The 25,122-nt window shown below is 43.6% G+C and overlaps 1 protein-coding gene across 4 annotated transcripts in view; it reads right to left on the reverse strand.

Moving 5' to 3' along the window:
• The window catches only part of Tnr (tenascin R), a 406,965-nt gene that overhangs the window by 64,053 nt on the left and 317,790 nt on the right, over positions 1 to 25,122 (reverse strand). For 2 of the 4 annotated variants that reach the window (XM_057769770.1, XM_057769768.1), the window contains exons 3-7: positions 17,641 to 18,200; positions 14,764 to 15,240; positions 8,570 to 8,833; positions 5,741 to 5,856; positions 3,475 to 3,625 (exon numbers count right to left, since the gene is read on the reverse strand). In XM_057769770.1, coding sequence (XP_057625753.1) covers positions 3,475 to 3,625; positions 5,741 to 5,856; positions 8,570 to 8,833; positions 14,764 to 15,240; positions 17,641 to 18,139 — 1,507 coding nt within the window. In that variant the 5' untranslated portion in view covers positions 18,140 to 18,200. Of the gene's footprint in view, positions 1 to 3,474; positions 3,626 to 5,740; positions 5,857 to 8,569; positions 8,834 to 14,763; positions 15,241 to 17,640; positions 18,201 to 25,122 lie in introns of those variants that run through there. The other 2 variants (XM_057769771.1, XM_057769772.1) reach the window with 2 other exon arrangements.

Below are 25,122 nucleotides of genomic sequence, written 5' to 3' on the forward strand. Positions count from 1 at the left end.
GATAAATGAGACCCAGACTTGTTTGCCAAAAGTCTCATCATGAGTATTCACAAGTTATTCCTATCTAGCTTTATTCAGCCTGGCCAACCAGGCTGGCATTTGCATATGTGGACATGAAACATGGCATTCAGGAAAATGTGCTCATCTGAATACAAAGAACTCTAACTCTAGAGTGGTTATTGTAAGCCAACCCCACCCCACGCACATCCTCCCCACCTGACAAGTGCCTACATGTTACTGAGCCTGAGGATGCTGGATACAAAGGGTACCCCAGGGTACCCCAGGTTCTCTGGCAGTAGACATTGACTCTAGAGTTAGCCTGTGTAGAGTCAGGGCTGATGTGGTGATTCTCTACCACACTTATGGGTAAATAGGGAATATTTGATATAGGGGTGAGTAGTGGAGAGCTGAAGAGGGGAGTGGGGAGGAGAGGGAGGCACAGGTACATAGATAAGCAGAAATAGGTGACCATGTGAGATTATGAAAAGAGATAAAGAGTAACTCAATTTCTTACATTCCATTTTATGGTTAAAATTTTTTATGAGGCTCAGGTATGTTTCTGGTCCTGGGCTTCTAGGAAACGATTTATGTTCCTTCCAGTAAATTTTCTTTTGCTTCAGTTTAAGTAATCTTCCATAGATTCTTCTGGAATCTTCGGATAAGATTTTATTTTTAAATCAGTAGAAACTGGACACTTAAATCTGTCTATAGTGTGGTTGTCTCCATCAGGACTCCCACATGCTAACCTCGAGTTCCTCAACTTTTCAGAGCTGGAACATTTGCCGGGTCCTCCACTCTCAGCCCATTGCTGTGTCCTATTAAGCAGCTTAGGACTTTTGGTCTACTATCATCTAAAATGAAAATAACTAGTCTATTTTGGTATTACCTGGTTTGGAATTAAAATGAATTTCAACTTTTCGTACTTGAGGTAGTCATGTGTTTAAAAAGAAAATAGCCATACGGTTTCTTTGCAGCATGCCACAGCTTTAGGTACCTCAGACCGTTGTTATTTCACTTAATTTAATTACAGGGTGTCCAAATGCCGTCCTAGCTATGGCATAAGTTTGCTGTCTGGAGACACTCAATGAGTGCTGAGTGAATGAACTGAATTGATGAGCCTCTTCATCCCTGAGAACAGGGTAGAAAAGCATTTCATTGAACTGCAGCTTTTTCAGAGAAAAAAAAAATGCCATCAGAGGAAATCAGATAATCACATAAAGCTTTTGTCCTTCAACTCTTTAGATCCAAAAACCCTAATCATAATGGATTGGCCATATTAGAATGTGATTATGTAGCTCCGAGGGCGTTAGCTGCAGGAGGTCTTGTATTTGCATTCATAAAATAGCCTGCCCTGAAAAAGCCAGTCTCAGTGCAGAAGAGGGATCAGAGCTTCACAGGAGGGGGTCGGTGTAGGTCAGAGCTTAGCAGAAGGAAAGAATCAAATGATTGTTTCTTAAGAGCAGCAGACAGGGATGGGAGTCAGCCATCTTTCCTGCTGCACCTTGGATTCTGCCCTTTGCTAGTCAATTGGTCATAATGTCCTGTTCCAATCAAGGTTCTAGCAGCTTGCTTTCAATTTTAGCACTAATTTCTAAATGAATACAAGTCCTTTCAAAAAAATGGAACGCATGTATGCATGTGTTTTTTTTCTTGTTTTTCTTTTTTACTTTTTTTTTTTTAAATAATTTTGTCCATGACACTACTTCATTGAGTAGGACTTTTCTTAATTGCCTAGCATTCCCATGGTTTTCTAATTCTGAAACTTTTCATTTGAATTTTAAGGGATCTTCAAAAAGTACTTCAAATTTTATTTCAAAAGTTGGTTTGGCTATAAGACCAAGGCAGGGTTGGATTGCTTCTTTAAGTGCCCTCGATACTCTGGAAGTGAATTACTCCACTGGAATGATCTCTCTCCTCTTCAGAGCCATCTTTTCTTGCCAGCCTTTTACCTATGCTTTCTTAACGTCAGTCATAGGAATGGTCTGGAGATACTCGATATCAGAAGGGAATAATCAATGTCTGTTAGCAGAAGCCCAGTCTTCAGAATCCAGCATAACCTTGGGGAACAAACTTGTGCCTTTTGCCTTCTGGAGAGTCCTCCAGAGCTCCAAGGCTTTGCGTGCATAGAATTTCTTCTGAAGTTCACTGGATTATAACAGTGTTTTAATGAGCCTACTCCCCATAATGAAACTGGTTTGTTTGTTTTTTTTTTTGGTGGGGGGGTTGTTGTTGTCTAAATCTTAAATGGATGCACAAAATATAAAACAGGTCAAAGCAGGACTTCCCTGGCTGGCAGTAATGGAAGAGAAGAAATTAGAAGTGTGAATCTCTACCATCCCCATCCTGACATTGAGACATGGTTCTAGAATTCTGGTGCACCAATGCAAGACAAGCTAATACCAAAAAAAAAAAAGGGCGGGGGGGGGTTTGCTCAAATTTTTCTAGACTGAACCTAAGTCTCAGAATCTGATGCTATTAGTTTGGATATGAATATCTAAACCATTAATACATAAACATTGCTTTATTGCATATTGCTGTAGTTCCCTTTTCTACCCAAGTCAACCTTTTGTTTTGGACTTAAGAGTGGCTTTCTAGGATTTTGATTTCTGTTTATGAAAAAGAAAACTGTATTAGTATTCACCTGGCTCAGTTTTTGTTGCTAACAGGGAAAGTTGCTTAAACTCTACATCTCGGCTTCTTCCCCATCGATAAATGAGAGCCCCCAAATGAATACCAGACACTACTCATCAATTTTGAGCAAGTCTGAGGAGTCGCACACATGCGTATCACAGTGGCTAAATTACAGCAATCAGATTGAACATCCTTTGCCAGATAATAGTACAATAAGGCAAAATATGACATGATTAATGAACTGATCTTGAAAATATATTTCTGAGTGAGATAAACTGTGGGCACAAAATAATAACTTGAGACATTGTTTTGATCACTGGGCAACTCTGGTTTCAAGTAGTCTGCCCCGTATTGCCTTTACTTCTAGCATGTGTTGTGTGCATGTATGTATACCAAGTATTAAGCACTGATCAGTATAGTGCTAATTATGTTGTGTATTATATTTAATCTAATCCTCAACTCAATAGAGAAAGTGTTATAAAACAGATGGAGGTTTAGAAAGGTTTAAATTTCTTCAAGTCTTAAGTAGGTGAGAATGACTTGGTTCTTGCTGGTTTCAAAGTTTATGACAGTAGGAGGCTGATGAATGAGGCTTCTCAATGAGTGAGATTAGTAAAACATACTGGAACTACTAATAGAGAATTTCCTCAGTGGAACAGTTTCCCAGGTTTCTGTGCTTGCAATGATGAGCACTAAGGGAGATGATCTGCTAAGGAACTGGCAGATTATGTCCCTTTTGAAGTTGCTACATCATTTCGCTCTGCCATGAATCCTAGCATCTTTCTTAGTTGTCCATCCCTTGCAGTTCTTTGGGCAGCCATGGAAAGAGTTGGAGGCACTTACCAGTAGAGACGCTGGCGGAGGTAGGGAGGCTCCGGGCTTGTTCCTTCAGAGCCACAACATTCACAATGTACTCCTCTCCGGGCTTCAGCCCTGTCTGGTTGAAGGAGGTAACGTCGCTGGGAAGCTGAGCAATCACCCCTCCTTCATTGTTCTGGAGAGTAGGGCAAAAGAGTGATCAGAGGGGTCACTGGGAAATACATATGATGAGAAAAAGATAAAGGAGCAGGATGCTGATTCTGCACATTGAAATTAAAAGCAGATTATATCTGTTCCCTACACACTAGCGGCCAACTGCTTGGGACCAGGAACATACCTAACAGACTCAAAAGAACCAGCCTGCCCTGACTTTTCTGAGCTTGCCCACACCCCCAAACCTAGTGATTCAGATAGACTCTTGTCAAAGATTTAATATTTGATGGTCATGATCAATGTCCATAAGATTTTTTGGCACCTATTGTAATGAATACACCCTTAGCTGTTTATAATAATGCACTTGCATGGATATGTAATATTACAGTCCAAGACATGATCAGATATTTTTAAAACCCAGAAGGATTGTCTCACTCTGTTTTCTTTCTCATGGTGCCGCCTTGGTTGCCAATCTGTCACCATCATGTTTTCCCTTCACTCACACCATGTAGAAACGGGAAGGAGAGAGAAAGGAAACACATGTGGGGAAAAACGTGAAAAAGCAATTTCATGATGTTGGGTCCAGGATTTTCAATTGGAATCTACCCATCATCATGTATGCATGTATGTATGTATCTACCTACCTACCTCCATCCTTCTATCATTTATCTATCTACTTTATTTTCTAATGTGTTCTTTGGAAATAGCAGAAGCAGAGGTTCTTTTTGTAACCCTGCCATTCTTATGTGTTCTTTGTTCTCTATTTATGTCACCTGGGTGTTCCATATATAACTTATAGCCATGCTCTTATAAATCAATATGATGAATGTTCCCTTCCTGTGGCTTCAACCTATATATTACAGCATGTAGTCCATGCAGCCATGTATTTGATCTTGGCTTGCCCTGACTAGCTCATCTCTCATTCAAAGTTTTATAGATTATGTGCAGAGCAGAACATCACAGTTATTTTTTTTTTTCCTGCCTGAACAGCAGGATGACATGATTCTTCCTGCCTTGTTATAAACCCAGTTGCCTGCAATTCTTTCTTGGCCATTTAAATCAGGCAAGACATATCCTAACAGATTTGTGTAGAACATCTGTTTAGGTGTATTTAGCTTGCTGTGACTAAATCCACATAAGGGTGTGAGAGCGCTGGAGTAGAGCCTGAGATTCAGGTTTTTGTCTTAAACCTGGCAGGTGATGTCACTTAAGATCTCTGAGTTCTGGTGTCCTTTGACTAAGCAAAACTAAATGTAAAATGAAGGCTCACATTCCATTTGCTTGCAGGTCTTTTGTAGCTACAACAGTCAAAGCTCCAGGAATTCTGGAGTAAAAGAACAGTAAAACCACAGTCTTGTTAGCCAAAAATGTGTCAGTTGTCATTAGGTCTGATGAATGACTCAAAAAATGGTTTTTGATGGTGAAGGATGCAGACAGAGGAAAGGAGTGTGCTGCACTCCGTATCCATGGATGATGCTCGGGGAGAGTGTGAGCAGAGCCAGCAGAGCCTGGAAAGCGGGACAGCACCGGCGGCTTCCAGACAGTTCCCCGACTCACTAGATCAAACGCCACTCTAAAGACCGCATAGGACTCTCAGGATACTTCTAACTCTCAAGTTATAATAATGAATTTGTCTAAGGAAAAACTTGCTGAATGGATTATAAATTCATTTTGACTAATTCAGGAAAACCAAGACACGTTTTATATCTCTAATTTTCAGAGGTTGAAGGCCACAAGCTAACTTTTTAACTTTTTCTGAATTTATCTGTAGGCTGCCTGTGTGACTGGTTCCATCTGTCTGTTCTTTTGTGCAAAGTGGAGGACTCGACTCTTTGAAGGCTTGGTTTTCAGGCTCTCCAAACACTGGCGCTCCCCTCAGCAGACAGCTGGATCCTGGCACTACTTCCCACATGTCCCATCATCCAAGGCCTGGAGCTGAGCTCAGGTTGTATTTGTTAAGCAGTCCTCTGGCCTTTGTGAGGACAGTGCCCTGTAGCCCAGACACAACATTTCTCCCTGCGTCTTCAGTGGCTTTGGAAGTTACGTCAGTTAGTACCCTCCTGCCGCCCCCAAATCTAAGTTGAGGATAGGGATATACCGAATCAGGCTTGTTTAAGTGAGCTCAGAGTTGTGTTACCTTTGGAATGAAGCTGATCTCCCACCCATCGAAGGGGAATGAGAAGGGCTCCCACTGCACCTCCACGGTGGTCTCTGTGATCGTCTTGAACTGTAGCCCTTGAGGAGTGGAGACATCTGGAACACAGCAATGTGGGTGGTAATGTCATGGCCATCCCTGGCAGGGGCAGTGATCGCTTCCTGGTGCTTTGTCTTGTGACCTCGCTTGGTGTCCTGGGTGAGGAGAGGTGTGGTGGGCACTCCCAGTCCTGCTGTAGACAGAGTCTCAGTGGCAGGGTCAGCACACTGTCATGTGGCCCTGGTACTCGGTGTGTGTGAATGCATGAGCAGACTTAACACATGTAATCATTTAGTTTTGTGCTTTATATTACATAATAGAAAATGTTAATGTTAAAAATTTTTAAATCGTGTTTTCTTTTCCTTACTCATGTGGTAGATCCTGGCATTGAATAAAAATCTTTCTCGGAGGACTCATATAGAAACCATGCGGGTTTCCTGGAAGGCAAGATAGTAGCCAGTATTGGTGTTCCTATTTTATATCCAGGAAAAGGGAGACACAGGGGAGACTGGCCAGCTTCAGAATAAAACTAAATGCTTTCCATAAGTATCTGAGGTGTGTTGAAAGTATGGAGACTCAAATCACTACAGCTCGGATGGTCAGAATTTGCCACTTTGTATTTACGAGAAAAGCACAGGCATAAACAGTGTTGCTCCCATTTCCTTGTCTCTAAATTCCCTCCTCTTCTCTTGCTCACCTTTGCCTCGCTTATCTGGTTTTACTTTGCTTAGTCTTCCTCTTCTTCTCTCCGTTCCCCACCCACAACACGCACACACACACACATACATATACACAGGTTTAGTGAGGTGGAAATATGTTTGTCCTGATGGAGTGCCAGTCACCAGCCCTGAAATACAGCAGTGTGATTTTTCACAGTTCTCTAGGAAGCCTGCTCCCATGTTCGTGTTGCTCCTCAGGCTATTCCCACTGGAAAAGGACAGATTTTTGTTTCATTTTGTTTTATTTTTTTTTTTCCTGTGAAGAAGCTTCTTTTGCTCCTTGGTGGAAAGGCAGAGTCAGTTGTGAAGTCACGTGAAGGAATGGCAGGTGAGTTTACCAGAGTTAACACTTGGTAAGCTATCTCTCATCTTTTTCTATGATGAACTATGCCTATAGTTCACCTAGGAGTGAGCCTGAGGGGATGCCCTGCATTGGCACAGTAAATGCCACCAGAGGTGGAACCCATATCAGGGCATGGGTGTGGATCAGAAAGGAGCAGCTTCTGGATCCGCCAGGCACTCCAGGGGTTGACTCATCCCTCAGTACAATGGGAAAAGCAGCAGATGGTGACCTGCCTTTACACAGTCACTAAAGATATTTAAAACTAGTTCTCAGGCACCCGATTTTTTTAAGGGTCAAATATAAACAGAGATAATTATAGGCAGATTAACACACTCAACATTTATGGAGGAGCCCAATAGTATCATAAGACTTTAGTCACCTACAAGTGGGGCAAGGGGACTTTCTTAAGCCTGTGTCCCTATCTTTGCATCTTTCCAATTTCAGTCTTTGACCTCTTTGGGGTCCCCAAGACCAATGCTTTTATTTTGACATTTTCTTTTTCTGAAATTTTCTGGCATTTGTTATCCAAATGCCATTTGTCATTTGAGACCCACATAAAAATGGGCTCAAATCTTTTATTCCCTATTTGGTCATAAATTCTCTTTACAGACCCCAAGGGCTTTCTGAATTCTAAGGGTCCCTGTTTCCATGGCCACGGTCTTGTTCCAGTCTCTTCTTTCAGCCCTCATCCTTCAGATGTTCTCTGTGTAAAATGGAGTAAAGCACAGCCCCTTTTCATTGATGTCTCTATGAGGTGTCCAGATTCTGCACTGGATTTGGGGCAGTACGAATGCAGGCTGCTGCCCAACTACTGGAAATTTCTTTCGGGAGATTGCTCATCTTAGTTTCGGAAAGTTGAAAGTAATACAGACACTTCATAATTATTTAAGAATACAGAAGTATAAAGGAAAAGAAACAGTGTTTCTTTTCTCGTTCTATTTTTGGGCAGATTCAGTGTTAACACTTGGTAAGCTATCTCTTATTTCATCTTTTTCTATGATGAACTATGCATATACAGACCATAGATACAGATCTAGAGGAGGTCTTCCTTGTTCTAAAGAAACAACAAAGACTTTCCAGAGATTATGCATCCCAGAGACGGCTCAGCTTGCTTTCTGTCTGTGTCTTTACTATCACTCTCCACTGCAATTTTCTGAATTATCTTCTAGAACCTCAACTTCTATTACTAAAGTGACTATCAAGATATTTTGCTAAAATAAGAAGTTGTAAAGAAATTATGCCACTTATAGAAATAGACGTTGTCAGCTGTGACTTAAACTAATGTTATCATCGTATTTTTTCTCACTCTGTTTAGTTCTTACCACCTGTAATGTAACATTAGCCCTTGTTATACTTCATAGCTGCTAGTTTTGAGTCCCTAACTAGATTAAAAATCTGTATAAATCTCACACTTTGCTTGACTTCTATCAGAATCCAGCTTATAACAAATCCAGTGCTCAATAATTAAAGTATTGTTTGTTCTAGAATTCATGGATATTGCCTGAATTTGGAAGCTCTCATAATCAGAAGTGCCTGTTTAATGGTGGGCCTTTTGTTTTTTAAAATGGGTCACTTCTAAAGCCCTTTCCCTCAAGAGCAAACGATTGCAGGCATCCCTAACGAACTAAGAAAAGACACTACCATCATGAATGCCCATGATCTCATGAAGGAGAAAACAAAAATGAAGCAGGACGGGGAAATGGTACGTACGAGTGGCCACCTTGGCAGTGATGGGAAGGCTGAGGATGTTGCTAATGACAGCGTAGACGCTGATGTTGTAGGTGAGACCTGGCTCCAGCTCCGTGATGGTGACACCACTCCAATCTCCAGGCACCCGCTGCTGGAGCTGGAGGCCCCCCAGGGCCATCGGCTGGTAAGAGATCACATATTCCGTCACTGCCATCGGCCCGTCCCATTCCAGCTCAATGGACCTGTCGCTGATACCAGCCACTCGCAAGTCCTCTGGAGGGGCAACTACCAGGAGGCAATACACAGACAGCATGAGCTCAGAGGATTGCCTGTCCCAGTGCGGACTCGACTTTCTTGCTCGCATCTCACCCCCTAATTACACGTCTGGAGTGCTCCATGGCTCATGGCTTTATGGCTTTATGGCTCCATGGCTCCCGGCTCCATGGCTTGGTTCTCTACTGAAAGACGCCACACTCCACAAGACCATCAATGACTGTGGGGCTGGAGCCGGTCCCTTACTGCCTTGCGAAGGCTGACTGCCAAACTGCCAGGAATCCTGCCTGACTGTTCACGGGTATTGCCACTGTTAAAGATGAAATGCTATGAAACAGTAATTAAATAATTATCTTTTAGATGCAATTTGCTTAAGACCTGTCACTTTAAAGTCATTTCACTGCGTTTTACAGTTAACTATGCCTGTAAGGTGACTTTTGTGTGTTGCATCTCTGGTAGGAATACTACATCACTATGCCCCGTTGCCTATCTGTTCCCAACCCCATGTTTAATGACGTCATATGAGCTGCTTGAAACTGGCCAAGGAGGTGTTTCCCCCATGGAAATTTGCCAAAGCTATGAGTGAGAGCTTACTAGTCTGTTTTCCTTCAGAGAGTCAATGGTTAGATTTTTCACAGCACACTGTGACCAGCTAAACAGTTTGGTAGTTTAATAAATTACTTCCGTCAGACTGTCCTGACAGCCAGGGTCTGATTTAGCAAGTAGAAATAAAGACTAATTCCTGTTTTTCCTACAAATTATAAGAAGCCAAAACAACATGTCCTGTATCTCACAGCCTAATGAAGATGCCCAGAAAGTATTACAGCACCCTCCCCTTCTTTAAAACGGACAACATTTAAGCTCTGAAGCGAATGTAACTTGTTTCAAACTAATTTTCATTAGCCTTGACCTTGGAGATGATGATCAGGGAGCATTCTTGAGAGCTTTGCTTTTCTCACTTGTCCAGCTTCGCAAATGCTATGCAGAGCTGCCAAAGGTTAAACCGTATTGAGATAGCCTTTCTTGGATAGCTCCCTTGGGAAGCGAAGCTTCACCGTGGGGTGGGCATCAAATCATTGAACCTTTAAGACTAATTAGAAGGCTAACACTCGTGTCTATAATTGGACCTGCTCAAAGATTACAGCAGAGAACAGGCCAAGATTTAAGTGATTCTAATTAACTTTCATGTTTGTATGTAGTGGAGGTTCCCACTGGTCTCAGACTTGCCATTGGTTTTGAATTTTTCTGCTGGGTAACCTCACCCTTTACAAACAAGCAGGGCCAGGCCAGGTGCTTTTCACAGGAACATGGGAGCGTGAGAGGAGAGTGCCTGCCACCTTGGACTCACACCACAAACCTCAAGTTCCTGTCTAAGAGAACTGAGGAACCCTTATCTGGTCCACAGTTCATGGGAATGAATAACATCACAGGTCTGTAATACCGGCTATTTACTTTGCTTCTGCCCCCAACCAATCTCTGCATCAAACAGCTGAAAAAATACAGTTTCTTCTGACCAAAGAGGGAGGATGTTATCAGAGGCAGGAAGTCTGCACTTTCTTCTTATTTAGACAATTTATTTGTTCCCACAATGTTGCCTAGGCTATACTAAGACAGACAGTCTTCCTGCCTCGCCCCATCTCCCCGATTGCTTGGATTATAGCTCTGGACCATTATTACCATGCATGTCTTAAAATTTACTCCAAAAACTTTCAAAACTGAAGTAAGTATAAATAAAATTTAATTAAACCCTTAAATGCCCAGTTTATGGCTCTGACATTATAAACACTGAAGTGCACTGGTAGAAAACCTGCCCCTATGTGTTATGGCTTTTTTGGTGAAGATTTCTATGTCCCAGACAAAATGCTAACACTTTACCCTGGGTTATTCCCTTTCAAGCTCCCACCAGCACAGCAGGAGAGGTTTTATTATTACTCCTAATCCATGTGTAAGGAAACTGAGGCACACAGCAAGCCAAGACAGGAGCGAGGATTTGAACCTCAGGGACAATGGCTCAAGAAACTGTCAGCCAACATATAATCCTAGATTAAGCTATAAAACATCTCAATGATAAAATATGTCAGACACACCATTTAACTAATTAAAAATCCTTCTGCAGCAGCCCTGCAAGGTAGTTTAGTAAGGTGGAGTAATCTGAACGCCACAAAGGAGGTCTGAGTGGAGGGAGGTATTCAACCCCAGGGTGCTGAATTAGAAAGGGTTTTCAAACTCAGCTCTTTCGTGGAGTGCGCTATGCATTGTACCTGCTACCTTCTTTCATTTATGCCCAGCTCCTCAAAGACTGTGTAGAAGCTCCACGAGAAACAGTCCAGATGACCTACACTTGTGTTCTACTGAGTTTTCCTTGTGCCCCTTTCTGCGAATCAACACTTTTACTCTGAGACTTATTGACCGGACTCCTCCCTTCTGGCAAAAATGGTCTCTCCAAATTTCAAGTCGTGCACAACTCTTGGGACCTGTAGGACAAGTCAGGGTATTCCTTCTTCCAGAAAAATGGAGCTAAAGGTGACAGTAGTGGGTGATCTGAGCTCAAGATTTAGAATCTTAAAGCAAATAAGATGCAGATAACTTTTCACCTTGCCACCTTAGACTTGCTAATTCTCCCTTCACATCTGCCTGAGAGAACGGCACTTGCTGTCACCTGTGGTGGAAGCGCTCTGGTGAGTGTTAGGCCCATGAAGGTGTCAGAAATCACTATCAAATAAAATACTGAACTATAAAGCAACCTACAAAAGAGATGCAAGCAGTGAGTGCGTGGTGGGCGCAAAGCGTTTGCAGTAGTACTCTTTGCCGCTTGCATTTTGAGCTGCAGAAAAGCAAGGGGCTAGAAAGGAAAAGGCTGGCTGGAGGATCCAGGACTGTTTATTTCCAAAGCAGCCTAGCCATTTCACGTTGGCACTTAGTGAGCACGCAGGGAGGCAGTTCCAGTCTGAGTTTTGCACCATAGAGCAAGGGGTTCCTGGAGCCAGAGGTGGGGCAGCCTCTCTCGACAGAGCTGAGCGATGATGTTGATGGATCTACACACACCTCATTGAATTCCAGGGAACCTTGTCCTGCTCACTCTTAGGAAGCCTCCAACAACTCTTTCCCCAGCTCCTGCCCTAACACCGTCGCTGGATGGGTATGCACAAATGATTCCAGGTGCTTCTATTCAAAACAAAACAAAACACAGTTGCTGCTCTCAGCATTTATGCAGAAAGACTTCTCCTTGTGTATTTGATGTGAAAGATTTTATTTTTATTAACCGTTTGGCTTAGCATCTCAAAGAGGTTTAGGGAATGCTAGGAGTTGGTGGGTGGCCAGAATTCCCATTCTTACTCCATTTTTAATGAGCTCTTGGCTCTAGGGAAACTGGTCTCTGACTACTGCTTTTCAAATCTATAGAAGGAGAGGCCCAAAGCAGCATTTTTCTAAGGCCTCTTTTAAGTGCCCAGACTCAGGAGGTTTTGCTGTCTTCTCTCTACACGGGCAGAGCACGAGGCAGAAAGACATACCATGAGCAAAGGTCAGGGCTAGGAGTCAACTGTAATGGCCTTGCTGTCACTAGACACTTGTACTGATGCTGGGCTCTAGGGGGCCTCATAATGAAATCCGTATGGTGGGCAGCTAGCCTCCATGTCCTGCGAAAGAAAAAACGGTGACCTGCAAGGAAGTGGCTGTCCATGTTTCCCCCTTTCTGACCCTTCTCGGTCCTCTCTTTGCATTCCTTGGAGCTGTCTTGCCTGCACCTGGCCAGAAATGTCAAACAGTGAGTAAATAGGCCCCTCTCCTACATCCTCTTCACAGAGAGCTAGTAAAACAGCACTTTAGATAATGACACACATCCCTTTCTGGAAGAGACCTGTGGCATTTGGTTTTAAAGGCAGGCACTAAGAGCACCTCCTGCAATGAGAGGTGGCTCCAGGGTTGCTATAGAAACAGGAGATTATGCAACTGTCCTTGCTCATGGACTTTGAACTAGTAAAGAAAATTTATCTGGGTTTGCAGCCGTCTTCCTCAAGCAGCGCCGAGCCGACATGTCAGAAGCAGCACGCATGCTAGGCTTGGGCTTGACCCAGTTACAGCTGTGTTACCAGCTGGTGAATCTTGCCTGATGTGATCAAGGCATCGGATCTCCAGTTCAGCTGGAACATTGTATCAGATTAAAGTTTTGTTGTTGTTTGTTTTGTTTTGTGTGGAAAAGCATGTCTAGATCATAACAAGTATATGCGAGTTCACGACCATTGATTGCATTAAGAAGCATGTGCGCTGTAGTATAGCATTAAACCAGCAATGACTCAAGCTGACCCTTGGTAGCCACTGGATGGGGTCTCCAGGAACCTCATACTCTTGTTGGGAACAAGGTTCTGCTTCAGGTTTGCAGCAATTGTCCCAGAGATTCAGATTCAAAGCACTGAAGGCTAATGTCTGCTTCAGTTTCGCTTTGAAATAATTGGTGTAATGACTATACTTTTAGAGAGGAATTTCAATTCAGTAAACAAAATTGAAGGGCTAGATGAAATAATTGAATATAGAAGAAATGTAGCATAGGAAAAAAATCTACGCAGTGAGCTATTGTCCCTACTTCGTTGCCATTAATCCTTTAGAAGGGTTCACTTTGAAGCCACATATGCAGATGCTAAATGACAGAAAGCTGTGGAAGCTGGCTTCCCAGGATTTGTCCTTTAGAAATTGCTAGAATTGCTCAATTAGAAAGCTTAAAAATGTTGTTTATTTTTATTTATTTAAAAAAATCCCCAGGAGGAATTCTGAGCTCACAACGGAAAGGATCAATTACTTAACCTATACTTGTAAGAACACAGATGTATCAGCAATAGTTTCTGATTTAGTCAGAGGAGGATGAACAATAGAGAAACAATGAAAATAATATGATCTGGGGGGATAAACGTAAAATCACCACCAGCCCCTCACTGCTGGATTTAGGTTTTAGAATACCGTGGCAGGACATGAGCGTCCGATCGTTTTCTATTATGTAGGTTACATATGGAGTTGGTTCCTGTCTGTGCTATAGTCATATGGAACAGAATGAGTCATATCTGCTTAATATTCTATATTAATTGTTAAAATGTCAGCTCCTTGGTAATTTCATAAATAAAATCTCATCCTGCAATCTGTAAGCTAACCAGATAAATAAAGAACCAGAGCCATCAAACAGTGATGTAAGATGCTGAGACACAGTAATGGGTGGGGAGATGCTTTTAAGCAGGTGCAATTTGTGGACTCCCATGAGTTAAAGACCACCCTTATCTCGCATGGTCCCCTGACCTTTTGCTGCTTGCTGTGATTTTAATACTGTTTGTGTATGGCCCTCTACACTTCAGGAGCTGAAGTTTGATTCCCATTCTGAGTTATTCAAAAGAGTACAAAGTTAATCCGACAATGGTGTATAGAGATGGGGTCATTGGTAAGTAAATCAGACTAGCTGAGTCATCAGAGTGAACCCCTGTGGTCGAATTCTAGCTACTTAATAAGAGAGATGGGAGGATATACATGCATGCTCCTCCTTGTCTCTTGTCACGTGACTTCTTGTGCTACTTTGCTACTCTACCAGCAAGAAGGCGATCATTAGATGTAGCTGCGCAATCTCGAACTTCTAGAACTGAGATCCCAAGTAAACCTCGTTATAATGCATCCACATTGTTTTATGTTATTTGGCAAGAAGCTAATAAGATCAAGCTAATAAGCCAACCACCCCTACCTTAGGGACAGTAAGGCTTTGTCATCTCTATTATTGTCTTTGCTCTAGTCTCAGGACTAGAGATCTAGATCTCATCAGGATGTGACCTCACCAATTGTTATGGACTCAAAAACAGTTACCACAGAAAGCAAATGAGTACAACCAAACTGGGAATTATTTTGTTCCGTCCCCTCTGCTCGTCCTCCCCAACCAACTGGCACTAGCCCCAGAGTGTTCCCCTTCCTACCTGTTGAGCAATCGGGGCCCTGGTAGCCCTCCTCACAGACGCAGAGTCCCTCCTGGCAGTGTCCTCGCCCACTGCAGGCGTTCAGACACCGGCGCTGGCTGCAGTCTTCCCCAGCATAGCCCTCTTGGCACAGGCACGTACCGTTGGCACACTGCCCCTTCCCTGAACAGTCCTCGGGGCACCGCAGCTCCCTGCAGTCCTCGCCTGTGTAGGGCTCTTCACAGACACATTCTCCATCCACGCAGAGCCCCCGGGAGCTGCAGTCCGTTGGGCACCGCAGCTCAGAGCAGTCATCGCCACTGTATTCACTGTCGCAAATGCACTGGCCATCGACACACACCCCCCGACTGGAGCAGCCCAGTGGGCAGTAGGGCTCTGAGCAGTTCTTGCCAAACCAGCCTTCATTGCAGATGCAGCCACAGGACTCAAAGCTAAAGTTGCCATGGCCGCTGCAGTGAGGGACATAGTCCAGTTGTCCTAGAATGGCCAAGGAGAAGGTCAAAGGGCAGCAGTGGCCTCTCATAAAATCATACTGGGGAGGGTTGAGCAGAGACCTATTCTCATCTCTTGTTCACATTGGTGCTGCTGAGAGTAAACTACAACATAATTTGGTACAAATTCCACATAATAAATGTTTCCACGTAGTGCAATTGTCTATGCCTAACACCACACTGAAGGTGAAGACGGGTAAGACCTGGGCTATTGTCCTCCTTCAGATCACCTGCAGAGCATCTTAGCTTAGGTTTCCTAGAAGCTGATAAGAACACTTGTTAAAAAGTGTTCCCACGCTGGGCAGTGGTGGCACACCACTTTAATCCCAGCACTCAGGAGTCAGAGACAGGTGGATTTCTGTGAGTTTGAGGTCAGCCTGGTCTACAAGAGTGAGTTCCAGGATAGGCTCCAAAGCTACAGAGAAACCCTGTCTTGAAAAACAAAAGCAACAGCAGCAATAAAAAAGTGTTCCCAGAAGAAATTTGCCATAGCGTGTTGGATGAGGGGATCAGGAAAGAGTGTGGCTGAACCAGAACATGATTATGCAACGTCCCAGGAAGAGTGACTCAGATTCCTGCAGTATTCTAGAACCAGTGTGAGCCATACTTGCTCATGGGCTGAGGTCCTTCTCTGAGCACATGCAAGTTCTAGGGCCTTCTATGTCTCTGAGCATGTTGAGTGTTCTGCTAGGCTAGGATCATCCCTCTGACAAAGATGTTCAGGTGCCAGGTACAGGTATGGGAGGGATTGGAGGGGATGTAGGCCAAGCACTGGACCAACTGTGCAGATGGAAATTACATGTGTTACAGACCTGTCCCATCTTCTCCCTTCCTCCACTGACTACTGCACACTTAACCCCATGGCTTCTTCAAAGATTTCCTGAAGCATGCTTTCAGTTACTGTCTGCTAGGATACCTTCAGGATTTCCTGCATAGATCTTGCCCCAGCCTTTTTGTATAAAGTTTTATGGCTAAATAATAAAGTCTAAGTTCAATCTAGTAAGTTCTGTTAATGTGGTCCACATTGCCTAAAAAATATACTACACTGACTTGCTTAACATATCTTACCCTAATAGATTTTCCTAATCAGCCAATGCTCTGAGTGACAAGATGGTAGATTCTGCAAGCAGGAGAGACCATACCTATGAAAACCTATGGCTTTTTCTTGTTTTTAAACTCCACCAAAAAGACAAACCAACCTATCAGGACTCACGAAAGAACAGGAACATGGACATCTTGATTTCCTTGTCCAGTCATCACACTGCTTGTCTATAAGCTGAGGAAATTCTACAAAATGCTTCATTGGTCAGATTGGCCCCTATCTTACTATGGCTCTGGGAGAATTGGTCTCATCTCTGAAGCTATGGGCCCAGGGTTTGATAAAATTTCCCTCCACTTTCATCTTGAACTATAGGATCGTATGCAGTAAACACTTGCACCCAAGATATGATGGTTGTTCCGTGTCATCCAGGGCCACAGCTACATGAGTCTGAGGGATCCTTTGGGTGGAGAAACCTGGCCACAAGACTGACTGGGGGCGGCTAACGGTCGCCCTTACTCATGAGACGCTTACTAGGGGTCAGGCTCTCATCCGACTAGGTGAGTTAAGAGTTGATAGCTCCTTATTGCTCTAGTCTATCACAGTTTGTAGATGAAGGAAAGGCATGGGCTATGTGACTTGCTTAGATCACAAGCCAAGGGTGGCCGAGCAGATCTGAAGTCAAAGTCTGACTTTGAAGTCTTGATCACATCTTACAGTAAGGAGGCAAATGAACAAAGACAGAAGCAAATCCACTGAATGTTCGGCCTTTTGGAGAACAGGGAAAGGTTTTGTGTGTGTGTGTGTGTGTGAATGCACATGCCTATATTTAGGGAGTAGGTCAGGATAAAACTCCCATCTTGATGGAGGAGAGGGGAACAGGTCACCTGAGACCTTAATGACTTCCATTTGCTCAGAGGGGAGCAAGGCTGCGAGTGAAGGGGCAGAGCACTGCATGCCCTAGTCAGTCAGGTTAACTTGAACGGATATCAACTCAACAGCCTGTGAAAAGCAAAGATGAATGAAGGCAGACATCAAATTCTCTGCCTGCTATCAAAGTTGCTGTGCCGAGCCGATGTCCCATTACCTGACTCGTCCCTCCAAAATCAGGTTAATATATTTCAAACTAGGTAAGCAGTGTTGAGAATCTGTGAACCGAATCCCCAGGGAATGGCTGCATTTAGATCTTACAGATGACACATTAACTGAGAGCTATATACCAGACACTTTTTTCTCTTTGACCCTGTGAAGAGATGCTGGGTTTTGCTTCCTCTCATCCCACCTCCCTCTCCACTCAGCTCTCTCCTTCCCCACCAGGGACCAGGCTGCAAGTGCTTCAAACTCTACCTGTGGCCGCACTTTCCTGACAGCAGTTGGTGCTGCACTGGTCTCGCAGCAACGACACCTCCCTCTCCAGCATCTCGATCCGGCTTAGGAGCTCCTGCAGCACCTGGGTAGAACTGGCGCAGGGGCAGGCTTTTTTGGGGAGGTTGATCTTGTGGGTAAAGGTGACCTGGCTTTCGTGATCTGAGGTTTGACCTATGTATTCTGCCAGAGTATCATCTTCAGCGCTCACTTCCTGTTCAGCTGAGGCCTCCAGCCCTGAGGAGCAGAGGCTCTCCAGCGGGACATTGATGTTATACACATGGTTGAAGACCATAGGCTGTTCCTTGCTGGATGTGTTGTAGCTGGAAGCGCCTCCTTCCTCCTCCACAGTTTGTCTCTGGCCCCTTTCTGTGGTCACCTCCAGCCTACACTCAGAAGGTTTGAGCATGGATCCCAGGAGGATCAGGTTGACACCAATGAGCATGTTCTTCAAGACCACCGTTTCCCCGTCGATCCCCATCCTCTCAGCCAGGGCTTGGTTCAAGAGCTCCCGGTAGTAGCTGGCATGGAGTAATAGGAATCTGCAAGAGGAAGCAAGGGGCAAAGGCTCAGCTGGCCTCTGAAACCGGTACCTGGGCACCATGGCTCTCACTCTGTAAAGCCAGAACATATGTAGATAGAAGTTCTCTGGGGCTGTGGAGAAAATTGGGAAGAAATGGTGGCTCTAAGTCAGAAAGCTGCACCTTTGTTCTCTCAAAGACTGGATTCTTGATAATGGATAGGACCTCTACATCAGGGTATTGTTATGGCTTTATTACCAAATGGCCCCCTCTCAAAATTTGTTGACAGATGAAGGTATGTGAGAAATGTTTGGATCATAAGGGTTTTGATTTTGTCAATAGATTAATCCATTGGTGGATTTGTATATTCACAACATTTCATGTTAGAAGGAGCAGGCTGCTAGAGGCATACCTTTGAAGAGTTGTGGTGATTTAAATAACAGTCTCCATAGGCTCACATATTTGAATGACTAGTCACCAGGGAGTGACTATTTGAAAGGATTAGAAGGATTAGGAGGTGTGGCCTTGTTGGAGGTGTTTGGAACCCTGACCTCAGGGTGCCAAGCAATAGGCCCTCCCCTGGAGTTGCCTCATTCCAGACTCCACCCCTGAAAAAGCCCACCATTAGTGGCCCTTCCTCTCCTGGAGATGCCCAGGACCATGCTTACCAGCTATTTAAGACCCGGCCCATAGGTTGGCCACATGTGCTCTCGTGTTTTATCCCCTGCCTTCCTGAGGGCCACCTGGGAGTGCTCTGCTTGCTTGCCTTGTTTATTAAATCTAGATTTATTAATTCTATTTGATTTGCTTACTGCATCAGCAGCAGAGGAATCCAGCAACCAGGGATCTAATACTTAAGAGGAGGAAGTATGGGGTTGGGCTTTGAGGTTTTAAAAGCCCACTCCAAGCCCAGAGTCTTTCTCTGTCTCTGCTTGTGAATCAGGATGTAGCTCTCAGCTACTGCTCCAGCACCTGCCTGCATGGAGGCCACCATGTTCTTCACCACAATGATAATAAACTAAACCTCCGGAACTGTGAGCAAGCCCCCAACTAAATGCTTTCTTGTGTAAGAGTTTTCTTAGTCATTGTGTCTCTTCACAGAAATAGAACAGCGACTAACACAGGGGTATATTGATAGAGGAAGGTGACCAGGAGCTGGGGCGGCAGGAACACAGCCCGCAGCTCCCACTACAGTATATCTTATCCCGAGTCTTTTCTGTCTTCTCCCTGCTTCCCAGCCACCATGAGGTGAGCAACTTTGCCCTGTCACTTCTGCCACAATGGACTGAAACCTTTGAAATCACAAAACAAAAAGTCCTTCCCTGAGGTTTTTTTTTTTTTTTTTGTCTTTTGTTAAGCACTGAAATGTCAGCCTCGTGTCACCATTTAGGCACAGGATCCAATGCTCTGTCTCCACAGAGCACAAGGAACTTCTAGAACACATGGCAGGAGAGGTGGCTCTGTGAACAGCCTCTTCCAGTGAGGCGAGCTCACTTCTAAAGGAAAATTAGGATGAAGCAGACCACAGAAACTCAGGGGCGCTCCAATGTCTCCTCAGATATTTATTATGAAGGGGCCCTACTGGGCATGTCAAATAACTATTCATCAGCTCCTTTAAGCTCACCTATTCAATAAAGGTTGACTTTACAATAACCAACCAGCCAAATAATGTAGTTCCAGGCAGTTTGTGATTGTTAATTATCCTTGGGTACATTTGTGATTTATCTGGGATGATGTGAGCCAAGCTTTGTTTTAATCTTCTCATTAATATAGTCCCCGTGCTCTGTGACCACAGGGTGCCTTTCTTCTGAGGTCCTGTTTAAATAGCTAAAATAATGAATTAGCTACTCCGTTGGTTACCTAGTCACCAAGAACCATGCAGTATAATAAATTCACAGTAATAAAAATCAGTTTTACAAAAATTATATTTCCTTCCTATTCCCTGTGTAAAAGAAAAAAGGAGACTTAGACACTTCGGTTCTTAAATAAAGTCAGAGCTACTAAGAAGATTAAGGACTAAGGAACCAAGTAGCTGAAATTGTGAGCCTGAGAGGAAGGTGACAAATGTCAGTTGATAGTCACTGGCTGTGCACAGGGCACAGATGGTGCTGAGCTCTCACGCACGATCTTATCTGACCCCTAGGAGAATCTTGAGATGGTACTCATCTTACCGGAACAGTTTCCGCTTGAAATAGAAAAGCTTGCCAGGCTGATCCCAAACCTGTGTTCTTAACAGCTATGCTTCAATGCCTTTTTCAAACCTGGGGTTGGCAGCATATGTTCTCAATGCTAGTATATGAGAAGCAGAGGAGGAAGAAGATTAGAGGTTCAGGGCCAGACTCCCCCACATAGCAAGTTTAACCTGGAATACACAAGACTCTGTTTTTATCTTTTGTTTTTAAAGAAAATGTTCATTTTTTTCTTGTTATTGATGGAAACTGTACATTCTAGAACTTTCTCAGGAATACTAAAGTTAGAAAATTTGCTTGGGTGTGGTTTTTTTTTCCTTCATGAACATTCTTCTCTTACACGTCCTTCCTGTCCCCTCATGCATTCCCCAAATATAGTTGAATTGCCTGTCTCCACACTCTGCAGTGAGCATCTTTCCAGTGCTGGCCACACTAGACCATGGACTCCCTACACCTGATTTCCCCGCCTGGCTTGCTGAGTTGTTTGAGGCAGACCATGTATTATCTGCCATACATGACTGTGTGTTTATCACATGAAAGCGCTCAGTATTTGGTTGAATGAATGGGTGGGCAGATGCATGAAAGAATGAATAAATCGATGATTTAATGAGTAAATGCGCAGTGGGCAAAAGGTTGAATCATTCTCCGATTCATTTAATCTCTCTCCATTAACCCTAAGTTACTTACTGCTCGCTTCAGTTTCAACTCTGGACAATGTCTGAGACTTCATTGAATTAGGAATAACTGGTATTAGTGACTAGCATGAAATCATATCTTATTACTCAGCTCTTATAGTATATATTATATTACTTTCTGTCCCTGTTTCTAATACTGAGAGGAAGTAGGGCAGACCAGAGATGCTGAGACTGCCAGGCTGTCTGGGATCAAACCTCATCCCCATAAATGTTTATCTACGGGAAGACCACTTAACCTCTCTGTCAGCTTTGCTGTCTGTGAAGAGGAGATAAGTAATGGTGCCAACTTTATAGGGTTAGAGTGATGATTCTGCCATTATCTATATAATACTTTTTAAGTGCCTAGCGTTGATTGAAGTAAATAAATACTGTTTTCAGACCATTTGATTCTTTTTCTATTTAAAGACTACCCTGAATTTGCAGAGGCATGTAAAATGTCTTACTAGTTGGCATCAGGAAATCCCAGTTTATAGTTTATCCTTGAACAACAATAATGGAGTTCCAGAAATATTATAAGAGATGACAACTCACAGCCACATCTAGATAAGGTACATCCACCTTGGGACTAGATCGACTGACATGTCTAAGCTAAATGGACCATAGCTGTAAGCTCTTGCCACGCCCCTCCATCTGAGGCTGGACTTGGCTTCCCACTTTGAGCTGCTCCAGTCATTTCTCTCTTAGATTTCACTTCTGTGCTTCTACCACGGCAACAGCCTCGCGGTGGCTTTGGCAACAGTCCTTCATACATACACAAGACCTTGCTCTCTTTATTAAACTACCTTTGTCTACCTGCTTATAGTGATATTGCTGAATAATGTTTTCTTATGGCAGGTGTGAATTGTTACATAATACTCTAAAGCACTTAATATAGATTTTTTGACCATTTGTACATAGGAAATAAATAAAAGAATAAAGGATATTGTGAAGGAAAAGGAGGACCAGCGACAGGGCAATTATGCGGGAGAAAGATGTTAGGTTCTATGTGTATGTCTAAAACAACTACTAAAAATTAGAGAAAGGAAAAGTTAGAATTTTATATGAGAAACATGGTCAAAATTTAGTCAATAACTAACCTTATGTAAGTAACTCAACCATGTAATTTTTGTAAGCCCAGATTCTTTTTTTTTAAACTTAGGCTTTATTAATTGAAATACAGAGTGAAAAATAAACAAGGGGCCTGTCTGTCCTTACAGCTCCAACAATTGATTATTTCTGGGTTACTAGCATGCTGAAAAAATGTAAATCTCATCATATGAGGAAGAGAAGTTCAGCATTTTATTCAAAGAGGTAAGAACATGGGAGGTTCCCATGTTATTTTTCTCTCATTCATTTGAGAGATATTTATTGAGTAGAAATTACTGCCCTGTGTTTATGGAAATCACATCCATATGTATGGATTTAGAAGGGTGGGATATAAGGAAACAGAGTAAATGAATACCGAGCTTAATACCATATATACAAATAAGTTACTTGATATTTGTCATGTGGTAATATCATATGATACCTGTGTCTGTGTTATTGTCAGTTAGGGATAGATCACTGTTGTGGAGGAAAAAAAAATAAATGAACAGAGGTTTTTTTTTTTTTTCGAGTTAAGAAGGCAAGAAGAGTTCGTGGTCATCTTTATAGAGTGATACCTCAAAGGCTTGTCTGATCGGATCACAGCTGAAACCTGAGATCTTGAAAAGAATGGGATAGAGTGTCTAGCAAAAGAGACATGGTGCAACCACGAGGAATAGAAAATGCAGGGGTTCGGGATGGGGTGGGATGAGGGAGTGGACGTGGGAAGGTCCTGCAAAGCACAGACAGGACTTGGTGTCTCACTGCAGAGAATCGTCACAGTTGTCAAATGTTTCCCATGTCACCTGCTCCTATTCCTTATGCCAGTGCATGATGGTGACCATGACTGTGGAGCATGCTGGCTGTCCTGAGAGGATGGTTACAGGGCAGCTCTTTAGAGGGAAAGTGACCCAGAGAAGGTCAGGACAAAGGTTATAGGGCAGTTCTGTAGCAGGGAAAGTGACCCAGAGAACATCAGGACGCTTGCCAACAACAGAAAAGGTGCTGTTTGCCAAGTATTTCTGACTTGGCTTTCAGGCACACAGTAGGACTAGATTTTCTAACCTTCCTTTGGATATGTAAGACCATATCTCTAGTTCTGTCCAGCGAATCATGAAAGGCAACGCTGAGTGTCCCCTCCAGGCTGAGGCATCCAGGTGCTCAGAGGACACTTGTCAGAGAATTTTCCCTTCTGTGGTGGCTGGTTGTGTGTGAGATGATGGCTGTGGGGTGTCACCTGGGTCCCCAGGAGACGGCATGAAACAGAGCCCCCAGCTCCAGTCTAGTCTAGTTACAGCACATCCTTTGGTTTTTGAAACACAGCTTTTGGGACTGATTTTTCTCACACATAACTCAGTCTACCCAGAGATCACATGGGCATGGATCTTAAGAGATTCTCTAGTTTAGAAGGGAAAGGAGGAGGAGGAAAGTTGTTCAATCTAGAGCTGCACTTGCTGAAACTGATATTCAGAACATGGTTTGTTCAATGAGTGGGTTTAAAAGACTGCCTGGTGTTAATGGGTCAGACCTTCCCATGGCACAAGGGTCTGGAGAGGCAGTTTCCATGTGTAAGCAATAGCTTTCCTAGTAGGGTGAGCCATGGCAGGTAGTGAATTTCTGCTGCTCACTGGAGGTATCCAGGTACAGGCCGAAACACTCCCTTCTGAGGATGCTGAAGAAGGGTTTTCATTCATCAGGGGAGACCACACAGGACTAAAATCAATGTTAAGCATCTTCCTGGTATTTTACTAGTCCATGGTCTTAGTGGGTTTTTAGGGACACACCCACTATCACATTGTGCTGGTCTCTTAAGGGTTTCTATAAACATGCAGCTTAGAACAGCACTTCAGCACCAAGCTATCTTCAAGGTTGTCTCTTACCGGGGGCTCTGCATGGTTGTGCTCATTCCTCTTTTTGAGCTCAGGTGATGGCCTGCACACCTTGGTATTGCTTGCCTAGAAGCTGTATCAGTACAACCTGTCTGCCGGCATAGTGTGCTCTGAGTCATCTGAGATGCACACTGCTGTGCTATATGGGGGCCTCAGCCTATTCCAGCTTGACCTCCTCTTAACTAGCTATATCTGTAACAGGCTCACTTCCAAGTAGGGCCGCATTTTTGAGGTGCTGGGGGTTAGGGCTTCAACTGAGACACAATGAGAGGCCAAGACTCAACCTATAACCAATACCAACAGTAATTGGAACAAGCTATGCATCCGCCTTGTGTTACTTTGTGTATTCTTGCAGTAACACTTGTAAGCTAGAAAGATGTGATATTTAGGACATTTAAGATATTTATGGCATGAGAATGATTTGGGAAGTAACCAATCGAAATGAGACGTCTACACAATGACATGAGATATTAATCACTCTAGTTCATTATGGACAGGTGAGCTCCGATGGCGATTTTCTGTGATGGTAGGTCCTCTTTTTATTTTCTGGTTCTTAAAGATGGAGAAAATGAGCATCAGAAAAGGCCAAGTAGCTTGACCAAGACTGACGGCTAATGGATAGAGGAGCTGGGCTGGACCCAGATCTTGCTGAAGGGAGCCTGGGTCTTCTCTGCTGTTCTACAAGCAGCTCAGTTAGCGGCCACATACTGTTCTCGTGAAAAGAAAGACTCGGGGCTCTTACATTATCAACGCTTTCTTCTCCCAGGTTCAGATTTAGGGCTTTTTGACAGCCATGACTTTTAGTTTAATGTTTTCTCCACAAATCCAGGCCATTCCCCTAGAAATTGCTTCAGTCTCGCCTCCTTGGGGGAAAACCTTTTCCCATGGCTTTTGATTTATTAGTGCCCAGCCTCCACTTTGTCCCAAGCATCGGGGAAAATATCTCTACAAGTAAAGTTTGCCACTAGAGGAGGGATAGGGAGGCAGCTTGGAGACCTGCCCCTTTCCAGGAAGAGCCTGGCTCAGACAGCCATTACAGAGAGCCAGACCCTGGTTGCTTGACGCCTTCTGGCTTCCTTGCATACTCTGAGCTTCCCCTGGAGCTCCC

This window comes from Chionomys nivalis, chromosome 5 (genome assembly GCF_950005125.1).
Source record: "Chionomys nivalis chromosome 5, mChiNiv1.1, whole genome shotgun sequence".
Lineage (NCBI taxonomy): Eukaryota > Metazoa > Chordata > Mammalia > Rodentia > Cricetidae > Chionomys > Chionomys nivalis.